Source organism: Apteryx rowi, unplaced genomic scaffold (genome assembly GCF_003343035.1).
Source record: "Apteryx rowi isolate R43461 unplaced genomic scaffold, aptRow1 scaffold_542, whole genome shotgun sequence".
In the NCBI taxonomy this organism is placed as follows: domain Eukaryota; kingdom Metazoa; phylum Chordata; class Aves; order Apterygiformes; family Apterygidae; genus Apteryx; species Apteryx rowi.
In genome coordinates this window covers 550,834-564,114 of record NW_020450808.1, presented here as the reverse complement: position 1 = coordinate 564,114, position 13,281 = coordinate 550,834, and the positions used below count along the sequence as shown (strand labels likewise).

General features: G+C 35.8%; 1 protein-coding gene across 1 annotated transcript; it reads right to left on the bottom strand.

Moving 5' to 3' along the window:
- Positions 1-1,706: 1,706 nt before the first annotated feature.
- Positions 1,707-12,614, bottom strand: RP1 (RP1, axonemal microtubule associated). Its single transcript, XM_026081315.1, has 6 exons — positions 11,976-12,614; positions 10,391-10,562; positions 6,561-7,517; positions 5,790-6,329; positions 2,406-5,537; positions 1,707-1,723 (listed from the first exon to the last, which is right to left on the bottom strand). Exons 1-6 carry the CDS (start codon positions 12,612-12,614, stop codon positions 1,707-1,709), a joined length of 5,457 nt encoding a protein of 1,818 aa, XP_025937100.1.
- Between the last annotated feature and the right edge of the window lie 667 nt (positions 12,615-13,281).

Sequence of the window (13,281 nt, the reverse complement as noted above, 5' to 3'; positions counted from 1 at the left end):
AGTGATGGAGGCATATACCTAACTGTTAATTTGCTTATCAGTTTTCCCAATAATACTAACATTTATGCTTTATTTAGGGCCTAGAAGCCTAGTACACAAAATGCTATACAGCATTTAGTTGAATCCTATTACTACACAATTTCAAGTTTCATTTTCAAACATAGGTTTTATTTCTGAATTGCCATGTAAACAGATGAAAAAATACCATTGAGGCTCTTCATTTGGAGCACTCATAAAACACCATTGAAGGACACTAAAGAATGTGGAGATTGGTGGAAGAACATCAGAGACATGGCCAGTATAGTCTGATAATCACACAGTTGGTGCATAATATATTAGCCAATATCACAATGTTGTTTTAGGGTTGTAGTGATAGTTTATTACATAGAATATAACACTGCTTCAAACAACAGAAACTTATCAGTTATTTATGAGGACATACAGCTGCCATTGAACTCTTAAGGAGAAACGAAGCGTGCTTCCAGGTTTCCTAGCTGTACTGCAAAGCCCCTTTGCTCCAGATCCCACTTCTACTTCCCTTGGTGTGCCTTGGTTTCCTCAGGGAGGCAATCAAGACATATAGGCCACAAGGGAGTTTTGGTAGGCTTTGATTAGGCCCCCAATCTGGATAACTGAAGTACCACAATCCAGGGTTTCTCACAGCATGTACATGCCATTTACTCTAGGCACAGCCTCCAAGAGTACAGATTGGCCAAATTCTCATACTGTAACTGAACAATAGCACCTTACTTCTTCAGAGGCATCTCTGACTCGAGTGACAGTGAAGTAAGGTAATGTGCAGTATTAGGGATTAAAACGTAGCCACAAAACTGAAATACTCATGCTAATCACAATATACATTAAATATTTTCCATTTTTATATTTAAAATAATTTACTGAAAACTGTAAGCTGTATACAATGTACACTACACACACAGGATATGAAAATATGCTGTAAACAGATCGAAAGATCCTGAAACTTAATAAATAATAGCTCTAAGATTGTCTTAATACAACATATTTACAAAAAAACAAAAAGAACTCGGATGACCTTTATAGTACAGAGGTTGAAAAGAACACACTGAATTAAAACATATAGTGTATGTAAAATGGTTTTAAGAGTAAGCTGTGCTGCCTCAGAAGGGAATATGGCAAGAGCAGTCAGGAAGTCCACTGACACAGTCTCCCTCCTCAGTTACTATGGAATCCCAGCAGAAATAAATACGCTCCTTTTCTAGTATCCTCTGGGTAAAAGAAGCAATCTCATTTGGGGTATGGGTGACCTATATATAGCCTGAAAGATCACTTTACTCACCTAATTATTCTGAATTTGGCCTTTAAAGACTGAAATAGCTGGTCGATAATGTTAATCTATATAAAATTAACGTGACTACTATTTGCTGCCTTTCATTGTAGTACTGCATTTGAATAGTATTTTCTACTTTTCATTTCAAATTAAACATCTCAGTTGATTTTTTCTGGACAAAGCAGTTATACTGAAAGATAATTCTCAAACTCTTTCTCAAAGGTCGTGAAATACAGGAACTTAGAACTTAGGCAGGTATTTCAAATTTCAGCCGTCTGTTCTAACAAGCAGTAGCTGTTTCTCTGTGAAAAAGATGGTTGGAACATTACTGAATATCTTTAAGTAAATAACATTTCTGAGGAAAACTTTTTTTTTTAACAAAAAATTAGAAGAATGGCTTTTATCCTTCACTGGTTCCTACAAAAATTATAAGTAATTATCTGTATTTTAACATTGATATAAAATTGTAATTAGTATTTATCTAGGCCTGAGTTGTCTTTGCACTGGGAGTTCTGTTTGGGTGTGGTCAGGAGTTTGCTTTGTGATTAATTTTTTTCTGAAGATGTTCTCATCAATGTAATGTTATAGAGCTCTCAAGACCTTTACTACATATCTTTCTTTTCTTTGCTGTTTCCATTGTCCATGGCACAGAAGAAAATATCTTCTTCATCTTCTCCTGTAGGCAAGGCATTTTCATTTTTCAGAATTTCAGAGGCATTATGTTCAATGCTATTTAAAGAAGTTTCACACTTCAAGAATATTTCAGAATGATGGGTTTCTGCTGGATCTGTCAACAAGGGAGACAATTTTTCTTCAACAATATGAATTAGATTTATTCTTAAGCTTTGGCATATTTTTTGTTTTGTATCTGGTAGTTCACTATTTGTGCCTACTGCTACATCACTGAGTGTATGTTTGGATATACTATTTTGACAATTGCTGATCTCCACAGGATTTACATTCACATTCTCTATAACATGTAACTTCCCTAAATGGCTTCTGTCTTTCGGGGTTGAAGACATAAGAACCCCAAAGTTACTTATGTAATCTAACATGTTATTAGCATAAAACCTATTGAAAATATTATTGGCAATCTTACTGATACAGCTATTCTTTATAGTCACATGAGTATTTTCATCTTCTATTAACTCTTTGCCTGACCATGGTAAATGTTGACTCCTCTTGGCCAATGAACACAGATCCAGCTGGTTCTCAAGGTCAGATGCCTTTTGGTAGGCATATCCTCTCTGTTCCTCATTAATTGGTGTTACTATTGCCATCAATATTGGACAATGTTGGCCACATATAGCATGGAGCTTATCCAAAGAATCTTCTTCCTGAAGAGCACTTCTGTTAGCGTTACTGACATCAGTTGGCTGAGACTGTATGGGTTCATCATTTAAAGGCTGTTTTAATGGATGCACCTTGTTATCAGGCAATCTAAATTCTACAGATGTAACAGGTGGAAAACTGGTATTAGCCTCTGTGGAAAGACATTTAGAAGTAGAACATACCATTGCTGATTGGTTGATCTTTTCTTCGTTTCCTACAGGAAGAGAGGTGATTTTACAATTGAGGCCAGGTTTGCTTTTTGTATTCAAGTCACCCAGAAAAGGGTCTGAATCACTATTATGAGGTATATTGAAGTAGTTACAAACATTTTCAGAGGGTTGAGCCATATCTTCAAGTTCTGAAGAAGAGATTTCTTTGAGGACTGGATCTCGAGTCAGATGATTGCTAAAGTGCGAGTATGGAGCATCTTCGCTATTAGTATCAAGCATTGTGTCTGTTGATGTTGTATCCAAATTACCATACGTTCCAATCCTTTCAGGCGGCGATCTTCTGATCAAATGATTTTCTTTAAGAATCCATTTGCCTTTATCAATCAATATTCCTACATCTTCATTAGCATGTAAACTAGGTTGACAACATTGCTTTGGAGATTCCCCTGAACAGTCATTAGTATAAGTTGTCTCTTCCCCATTAAGAGTAAGTTGTGTTGCTGATAAAGAAATATTTTCTCTTCTCCATATAATGTCATCTTTATTTATGGTTTCTGGGAATTCTTGTGATGGCAGTGGAAGTGACAATTCCTCTGCAGAACAAGACCTAGGTTCTTGAAAAAAATAAACTTTTTTTTCCAACACTGTAGAGTGGAATTCTTCGGTATCCTTTTGAAATACTTTGGACCTATAAGGAACTCCTGTGTGAAAGTTAGGCTTAAATGAAGCTTCTGTCTTACCATAAAGTCGTTCAATAGTCCTTTTTACATAGCCAGTATTATAATGTTTTTCAAGTACCACTTCCTCCCCGCTTTCATTGGTCAAATCACTGGATGCTCTAAAGTTATAATCACTCTCGTCACTATCAGGTCTGTAATCTGACCAGTCAGATGTAGCAGGACTTTTGAAGCATTTTTTTAATCGAGAAATATCTGAACATGTTCTATTCTCCAGCTCTTCTACTTGTAATTTCTGTTCTCCTTCACTCATATCACATTCTGTAATTTGCTTAGATTCATAACAAAAAGATAATGGAGAAGGTGTAGATAACCTCTCAGAGGTTTCCTCATGAGTTTCTGTGTCTTTCTTTGCTTCCTGTACAGAATCATCCTCATAATCATATTCTGTAGAGGTGTCAGAATCTTGTCTAAGTTGGTTATTTGGCTTTTCATCATTACCTGCTGACTTTCGGCCAACTTTCTCATCTTTGCTTTTATTGGTAGTAACATGTTTGATATTTTTTTCACCTACTACCTCAGAAGTAATCTGATCTAAATTACAATTTTTGTCATTAGAAGTTACACTAGGAACAGTTGAGTTAGACTCTACTGAAGTTCCTGACTCTTCATTATTAAGTGATGCATCAGTGTTTTTATCTTGAGATTGTTGTAATGAGCTATCAGCCATTTCTTCATTTCTTTCAGGTGACTTTAGAACTGATGTAAGGCTACAACTATCTGAATTAGTATTGGTATATTTACCATATAGCAGTGTTTTGGGAGCACTGAAATCATTTAGATCTGAAGTCTTTGTTGCTATATAAAGCTCTTTCTGTATATCAGAACAACTTTCTAATTCACCAGCAAATTTTTGAGCTTCTTCAGAATTTATACTGTCCTTTGGAAAACAGGATTCAACTGAGTTTTCATTTTCATGCAAAGGTATACCATTATGATTTTCAGATCTAGGCATATTTTCATGACAATGTGTAGAGCACTGGTTTTTGAGGTCCCTCCCAGACTGTAGTAAGTTACTTTCTGTTGATTGTTCAAAATGTGAGACAGCAGCCTTCAATTCATCAACTTTTTCTATGACTGTAGTTTGTTTCAGAAATGGTGACTGTGTAAATATTTCTGAACAGCTACAAGTAGTTTTTTGCATGTCATCTTTGATTGTGCTACTCAAACTCTCTCTCAGATTCAGTACAAGTAGCCAAGCTAGAAGGAGATTGGAGGAAGAACCAAAAACCGAAGGAGAAAGATCTGAAAGACTGCATGCTTTTCCTATACATCCACTGTGTTCTTTTTGGAGACCAAAGAAAGTTGACTGCAATTCACACAGCAACCTGCTAGACATGCAGTTAGTCTGAACATCAGTTCCCATTTTCTCATTGACAACTGGTGAATATACTTGAACAGCAGCTTCAGAACTTTTTCTTTGATACAGATTGGTATCTTGAATATCATCTTCTGACTTCTTTTTATCTTTGTCATGTGTTTCATGAAACATCTGTAGCTTAGTGCCATGATGGAAATCTGACTGTAGTAAATACTTGGCTTCTTCTATTATAGCTGTATTAGCATTAATCAAAGAGTCAGTTTGTCTTCCACATGAATGTTTTCCTGATTCTTCAATAGCTCCCAATTCACAAAGAGGCTTTAATGTTTTTTTGGTTAGATTATGTTCAACCAGGGTATTTTTTCTTGTCACATGCACTTTATTTGTGATAAATTTAGTTTCTTTGCCGATAAAAGCATCAATATTTTCTTTAGGAAAAGGACAGACATTGCTACTCTCTGCATTCCCTTCTTTTTTGTTTATAGGGGGTAAGACAGCATTCGGTAACAAGTTCTTCATCCAAGTTTGAACATAGTTTTCAAGTGAATGCTCAGCAACCTCATCTTGAAAATCCTCCTGTTTCAGAGTCTTTAGTGTAAGGACTCTCTCTGACATACTTAACTTACTTGCTGTTTTACTTAGATTCTTCTTAATCCTCTTTTGCTTTTTTGCTTTTTTTGATGACAAATTTTCCAAAATATTATTCTCCTTTTCTCTTTCTAAGTTATGATCCTTTGACACTTCTGACAATGGCTTTGATATCTTTGATGGATTAGATGTCTGTTCAAAAGAATTAGTTGTGAGATGTGTGACTTCTTTCTCAATATTCACTGTATCTTGCCCGTGTTCAGTTTCAGTTTTTGAATCAACTATCATTAGATTATCTTTGTGCTTTGCAGACAAAACCAAACTATTTTTGTTGCCTGACTTTGATTTTGTCAATCGCCTATTAGCTCTTGTTTTCTTATTAGATAATCCATTTTGTTGGTGTTCTACTGAAACCTGGGGATAAAACTCATCTTCAGGACATATGCTTTTGTCTGAATTAACAGATCCATCACTATCTTTGACAAAAAATTCCATTCCTTTTTTCTGAGGCATTTCAGAATAATTATCTGTAGCCTGTATTGTGCAATTCTCTGTGTTTTTGCTTGTGATATACATTCCCTGACTTTTAATTATCCCTAAGACTTCTTTAGCTTTTTGATTTTCATGTATACCTTGTTCTGGAAAGTCAGACAATGATTTTCTCTTCTTTTTGGTGAGGGAAGATGCAGGCTGGCTTTCATTAGTGGGGCGTGTTGCCATAACAGATTCAGTCCTGACACTGATTTGATTCTCACTTTCAGGAACATTAGGAAAGAATCCAGTTGTTGGATCTATTTTCTTAATGGGACCTTTACTACATGGAGGTACCATCATCTTTTTCTGACTATGTCTGGGACAGGTTAAATGCACTGAATCTTGAGAAAAACATAATAAATCAGAAGTTTTACATTTTCTTTCTTCATTTTTTGACTCAAATAATTCTGAATAGCTAATTAAAGAACTATGTGATCTTTTTATTTGTTTAAGATCACACAGCTCATGGATATTGTCTGCAGAAACTGGCCTAGTTCCCTGGTAAATTTTTGATGATGGTGTGAAACTGCTGATGTTAGCTTTGGAGGTTGTTACTAAACTATTATATGTACCTTGTTCTACAACTGATTTCTCTAATATTTTCTGTAACAATTCATCCCCATCAGGCACATCTAATGTCTTCCTATTTGAGGTTTCTATTAAATCATGACTTTTGTGGCTTACTTTAAAAAGCATTTCTTCTTTCTTCATACTCTCTGAAGAAAGCTTTAATAAATCATTGTCACTCATTTCATTAAACTTTGGATTGCTAATACTTGTTTTTTTCCTGCTTGAATGAGAAACCATACAATACTCAGATTTGCTTTCACCATCGTGTATTTCCTCACTGTAGGAAAACTGTCCTATTGTCTTCTCCTGAACCTCCTTCTCAGATACCAAGGTGACACTTTCAGCTACTGCTTTCTTTTGTCTAACACGTCTTGGCCCAGGGGTGGGAGGCCTGTAAAAACAAGGTCTTGTTTTATTCTCAGATACATTACTTACATCTAGGTCTGCAGAAGTGTTTGTCTGACAGGTACTATAATCAGCAGTTTTTAAATCATACTCTGATTCTTTGTCTGACACTTCTGCATTGAACTGTTGCAGTGAGACTCCCACTTCATTCTTGGAGCTCTCGAAAAATGGAGCCTCTTTTGGTTTTATACATGCTGATATATTTACATTAGATAAACAGTCCTCTGCACCTGTTGCAGAATTGCAAATATGAATATTTTTGTCATCAGAAAGGCCAGCACGGCTGACAGTGGTTGTCCATTTTATCGTTTCTTCCTCTTTAATTTTGAATCGAACTTTCATTTCTAGTGTCATGCTGCCATCTTGATTAAGGTGAACAGATTTCTCAATGTCATCTTCAGATAAATCTTCACCAGTAAGTGAATGATCTCCTACTACACCTTTATAATTGTCAGGAGCATAGGAAGAATCTGAGTTGTTATCATTGCTAGACCCTTTATCAGAGGAAACTGAGAATATCTGAGATCTTGAGCTAGAGGCCATTTCAGTTCCCACTACCAATAATAACATTGAAAAAACACAAATTCATTCAGCAGAGGAAAAGCAGAGCAGACAAATATCATGCATAAGGATCCAGATGGTGACATAGCAGACAGGCAGCAAAGGAAAAGAAAAAAAGAAAGCAGAAAAATTAGTACAAAAGAACTTAGTAAAGTTTGTTTATTTTTTTCAGAGTATTAGAATAAAAAGAACAGTATATCTAATTTTTCTATTCATTTTAAGAAGTTGTTTAAGTGAGATATATAACCATATTTTTATAAAGTATCAACATTGAACTACAGTTCCATTTCATTTTATTTTGCAATAGGCCCTTTTTAATCCTAGAGCTATGGTCTCCCTTAACGCTCCAAAGCCTAAAAAAGTGCTAAATGCTCTCATTTGACACTCAGATGGAAGCTGAGGTTGCCTTAAACCTACGCACAAGCCCTTGCTTGTTTGGGAGTCAAGCTTAAAAGCTTGAAAACTTTACATCTTCTCTATACCTTAGCAATCACTAATGAATCAATACCTATTGGTACTGACAGTCAGCACTAAGGTGTGTCAATCAAGGCGAAAATAAATCTCTCTGGGCTTAGTCCAACAATCTTCAGTATGCGAGTAATCATTACTATGAGTAGTGTCACTGACTATTGATATATGGGGTAATAATAAAGAATACAGATGCAGACTCCTGTAATGAATTTCTATAAAGAAATCAACCTTGAAGCACTTGAACTTCTTATGAAATCTGAATTTAAATCATGAAATTCTGAGATATATTTTATGCCACAGTACTCTAGAGGATGGCCCAAAACTCAGTGAAGCCCATGAGAATACTTCCACTGACTTAAATGAGTTTTGGGGATGGTCCATCATGCGTTTGCATACATATTAAATACTCCTAAAATATGATTTGATTATTTTGTAACACCTTTGGCTCTTAAAAAAAAATCTCATCTCTATCAGTTGTCAGTGAAGATGTGAGAGATTAAAAGACCATGAGGTAAAAATAAAATTTTGATGTCTTCTAAGAAGTTTTGCCTCTCTGAGTGAAACAGTGCATGGACATCCACACAGAGACATTATCCACAACTGCTACTGATACATAAATATATAGGAGCCATCATTTTATATAAAGTTTTGGAATATGGAAAGGTATTTCATCACATTTAATATTAACTTAACTACATTGCTTGAAGTTAAGCATATGCTTTGCTCAAGTGATTCACATAAGGTTTCATGTCAAGACTTTCATGACTAACATATTACTGTTACAGGCAGGTGTTTAGAATTTCACAAGGAGTGCCTTGCAAGTTCCCCATACATATGCTTTTCCATAACTGAATCAGAAATAAAAGTTTGGACTAACTCCTCTAGCAGAGACCAGACCTTTCATTTCCCCAAATAAAAATCTCACTTTCTCTATCTCCAGGAGATGGAATAGGAACCAAGTCCCTGAAATTTGATAATTGAGGCTTTCACATCATCTGTAATGTCTCTTACACAGGATACTTTGAATTTCTCCAGTTAAAAACACAAACAGGGTTTTTTGGTCTTATTTTTTTTCTGTCTTACAGTAATTGCTGTTCACTAAGAGTTAAAAGAAGGTACTTATCAGATTCTTGGCTACTCACATTTTATATCATTTTAAGCCTGGATCTCTGACTTAAAGCAAAATTTGGATGGGAAATTTTATTTCTGTAGAATTTTCATTTTCCTCAAAATGATCCTATTTATTCTCTCTTTACCCATTAGCTATGTTCTGCAAACAGCCAGCAAAACAAGCTGTGTGAAGCAAAGAACGTGAAGGGTGACAAAAGCTAAAATGAATAGTTTGATGGGGACATAATAAACTAGGAGAAATGTGGAAGAAACTCCTTCAAGTAAATGGAAGCTTATGTCTTACATAGCAGTGCGCTCCATGACACAGAAAAGATTCTCACGGAAAGTCTCAGTACAGAAATAATTACAGTGTTCAGTACAGCATGCAGCTGTACCAAGAGCACAAGGTACCTCTGTGTTAAGCAAGTTTCGCCCTGGACAGTACCTCTGCCCTACAGGATGCTTTAATGTCAGGAGGTCCTACACGACCTAAAGCTCTGTTGCTGCAGCATTTTGTTCTCAACCTCAGCTAGCCTTGCTTTGTCTCCAACAACTTCTGATATTCCTGATCTTCCACTGACCACCTCCCATTCTCACTGACCCTTGTCAGTCACACAACTCCACGAGTAGTCAAAGGAAAAGTGTATATTTGCATATCTTTTCCCAAACATATCTGAAAAACATACATCATAGTCGTGAGGATATAAGAAAGGATGATGCTCTTTTTAGGCAAGAGCAGATTCAAAAACATGGTGACCTTGTGAGTGGATGAATGCTGTAATGGTTTTCCTGTTTATGTGGAGCAGTTACGGGAAAAAATAAAACTCGTGATAATGACATGTCAAACTTTCATTTGTTAAGGTAAGATCTGAACCCTGTGCAAAAGATTTGAGCAAGAAATTCTGCCAGTTAGGAGCTACATTATTCTCTGAAGTAAGCTGTGGGTTCTCTTTTGCCACTGCTGTTACAAACACTGATGCAGAAAAATTAATAACAATCACAATCACTTGCATTAAAATAAGATATATTTAAAGATTTGTATCTATGTTCTAAATAAGTCAGTGTGAAAGAAAATATGCATACCATCTGAGCACTTAGCTTAAATTTTAAAAAGAAAATCAACACTTTGATCTTTTTTATGCCTATAGAGTAGTCTGAGCAAAAATAAACAGTTTCAACTGGCCTTTTTGAGTACCCTTGATCCCAGTAAGATTGTCATAGTTTATGTCTTATACTGAGAGAGAGAAACCAATTAATAAAATACAAATTAATTCAAAGAACTTACTATTTTCACTCTCTGACTTGGCATTTGCTTTCGGGTATACACAATTTGCAATTCCAAGCAATTTAGTAGGCCGTGCATACCCAAGAGGATCATAATTGCTTGGTTTAAAAGGCTCTCTCCCCGCTGCGACTACAGCTCCGGAGCACAATATCAGGGCCTGAAGATTAGGAACCTGGAAAAAAAAGTAACATTATATTCTCTGCTTTAATAACTACAAGTAATAATGTAAGAGATTTATACCTTTCATGCTTTAATATCTTTACTTCTTAGTCTCCACAGTAGTTTGCAGCAGGCTATTAAATATGTATCACAGAACAGAATTAATTTTTCAGTTCCTGTAAGGCAATTCCTATCTTTGGGAAGTTATGTCTTGTTACATAAATATATTAGAAAAAGATTTTAAGAAACAACACTTGGATCCAGATCACAATTCTCTCATAATTTAAGTGTTTGCATATAAAATTTTGTTTCATCATTGTGCAGTGACCGTACATAGCCATGAAACAAGAATGTGCATTTGGAGGTAGGCATACATATGAGCAAGCACCTAGAGGAAGAAAGAGGAGGCTCAGAATACACTACAGCACTTGCACAGTTGGTCTATTTACATTTACTGAGAGAGAGAAATAAAGACAGAATCACAGAACAACTTATGTTGGAAAGGACCCTTGGTTGTCATCCAGTCTAGCCCTTCATTCAAAGCAGGTCTAACTTCAGATCAAGTTATTAGGGGCCTTGTCTAACATGATTTTGAATTTATGTATGAATTTATGCAAGATATGTTGCAAGATGTGGCTTGCACAGTGCACTTCACTGACTTATAGGTGATACAGACACTTTCCCAACCTAATACAGAAGTCACTGTTTCACTGTTTCAATGGGTAAACACAGCAGATTTCCCCTGAGCAGACATTCTGCATGGAATTCTCTATACCTGTTGTCAGGATCAATCACAAGTACTTCTCTGGGGTTAAACAACATGCAGAATTAGAAAACACTAAGTAAACTAAAATTATATAAAACAGTGAACAAGATGAAAAATCAGGCTTATTATTGCTGCAACATTTGGGTTTAGAGGTACAGAATTTGGTCCACAATTTAGAAACTGTAAGATATAACAAAGTCTCATAGTTCCAACTCATTAATGGCAAAAAGCCCTGCATTTGCAGAATGATAAAATATCTAGTGCTATTAGTTGTTACCTTTAGTATCTTAAAACATTGAAAAACATAGACAAACAGTACTCAGGTTAAGGGAAGTTTCTGTGTAAATGGGCAAAAATACATAATTGAGAGCTTGCCTGAAAAAGGCCTGAGTAAGGAAAAGAAAAGTGACTTTTTATGATGACTTGAAACACGATGTCTTCACTTGCCTCTCCTGGTTCCAAGATTCATCTACATCTCCTCCAAACTAGTAGCCTTTCTGAAGGGGAACAAGCATAGAAAGGCAACAGCTGACATTGAGCACAGCAGACCTCACACCCAGGCCAGCCTCCCAATCTCCTAATGGAGCAAATAACCTTTTTATATTAAAATAGTCTAGAATGAAACATGGTAAAATTGTCAATGCTCATCTTTATTCTCACCTTTCTGCCATCAGTGGTGTATAGTTTCACAACTGGATACTGCATTAATTCACTCATATAATCCAGAAAGGCCTCAAAGGTTTGTGTATTTTTCTTTCCCAGAGCTATGGTGCGCCTGAGTCTTACATCACCATTTTTGAAAACAAGCAGCTTTTTAGGAGTTGTCACTTTTCTTTCACTCTGGCCAAAGCCATCTTCACTCTCCTTTGCTAACTGCACAGCTCGGCGACGAGCGCTGACAGGCCTGCTGATCTGCCAAGGCAGTGGCTTTTTCCTAGCCTGTTCAAGGTTGATGGGTTTCATTTTCTTCTGATGGGAACAAATATAAGATTTTCCATCTTCAAGATCCTCCAGATTGGTGATGATGTGTCTCCCTTTTGGTGTACTAATATTCCTCACCCCAAAAGGTAATGGGACCCGTTTGGATAAACTATCAAGCAAGGCATCAAATGTTTTGTAAGACCGATTATTAATGACCATGTTAATCCCATTAAACTGAGGATCTCCACTTTTGTAGAAACAGATCCGTTTGGCCACAACGGGTTCAGTGACATTGAAATGGCGTGTAGATAAAGTCTGTTCACTCTCAGAGGAGTTTGGCTGATTCACTGAGTAACTGGTTGAAGGCGTTTTGCTCATTTTGACAGCAATCTGGAAGAAAAAGGAGATGGATGCAAAAGTTCTCTCATGGTTAGTAATAATACAGTCTTCACTGAAGACATTAAGATGTGATAATACATCTTCATCTACTTGCAAATATTCCCAGAACTCTCCAATGTGATTTCAAATCTCTTATCAGTTTGGTACAAGAGACCTTTCTTTAGAAAAAATGTACTTTGTCAGTCCACAATGATAATTAAATGTTTTCTTTCCTGAGGATGACACTAATGACAGCACTTCATACTTAATATTAGACAAATCTTTATGAGGAGGGAGCAATTTATGCCTAGTCATAAGCCATATTCAGTCCAAAACAAACAAAACCGAAAGACAAAACAATTTATTCTAATCTCATATATTAGTTTTATACCAGGAAAAATCCATTGGTTTCAGGAAAAAGGCTCCTGGTTTACTGCACTGTACATTTTATCAAAATGAGGCCCAAAACATGTTTCAAAGTTATGTTTTAGTGATTGCACTTAGTAATCTGCAACATAAGTTGACAGATCATTTGCTTTTCGACTATAAGTTTTGTATTTCATGATATATAAATCAACCACTTTAATATTTGCATTATACTGAGTGAAAACCTACAAATCAAAGTTGTAGTTTTCTATAATTAAAACATTTAAATACTGGTCATTTA

What these genes read in the sequence shown, in the direction of transcription:
- RP1 (XM_026081315.1), bottom strand. Translation starts at nt 12,614, where the DNA reads ATGAGCAAAACGCCTTCAACCAGTTACTCAGTGAATCAGCCAAACTCC. An exon ending in CAAGTCAGAGAGTGAAAATA is followed by an intron (nt 7,518 to 10,390) that starts GTAAGTTCTTTG and finishes TATTATTGGTAG; the next exon opens with TGGGAACTGAAATGGCCTCT. An exon ending in ATTGACAAAATCAAAGTCAG is followed by an intron (nt 5,538 to 5,789) that starts GCAACAAAAATA and finishes CATCAAAAAAAG; the next exon opens with CAAAAAAGCAAAAGAGGATT.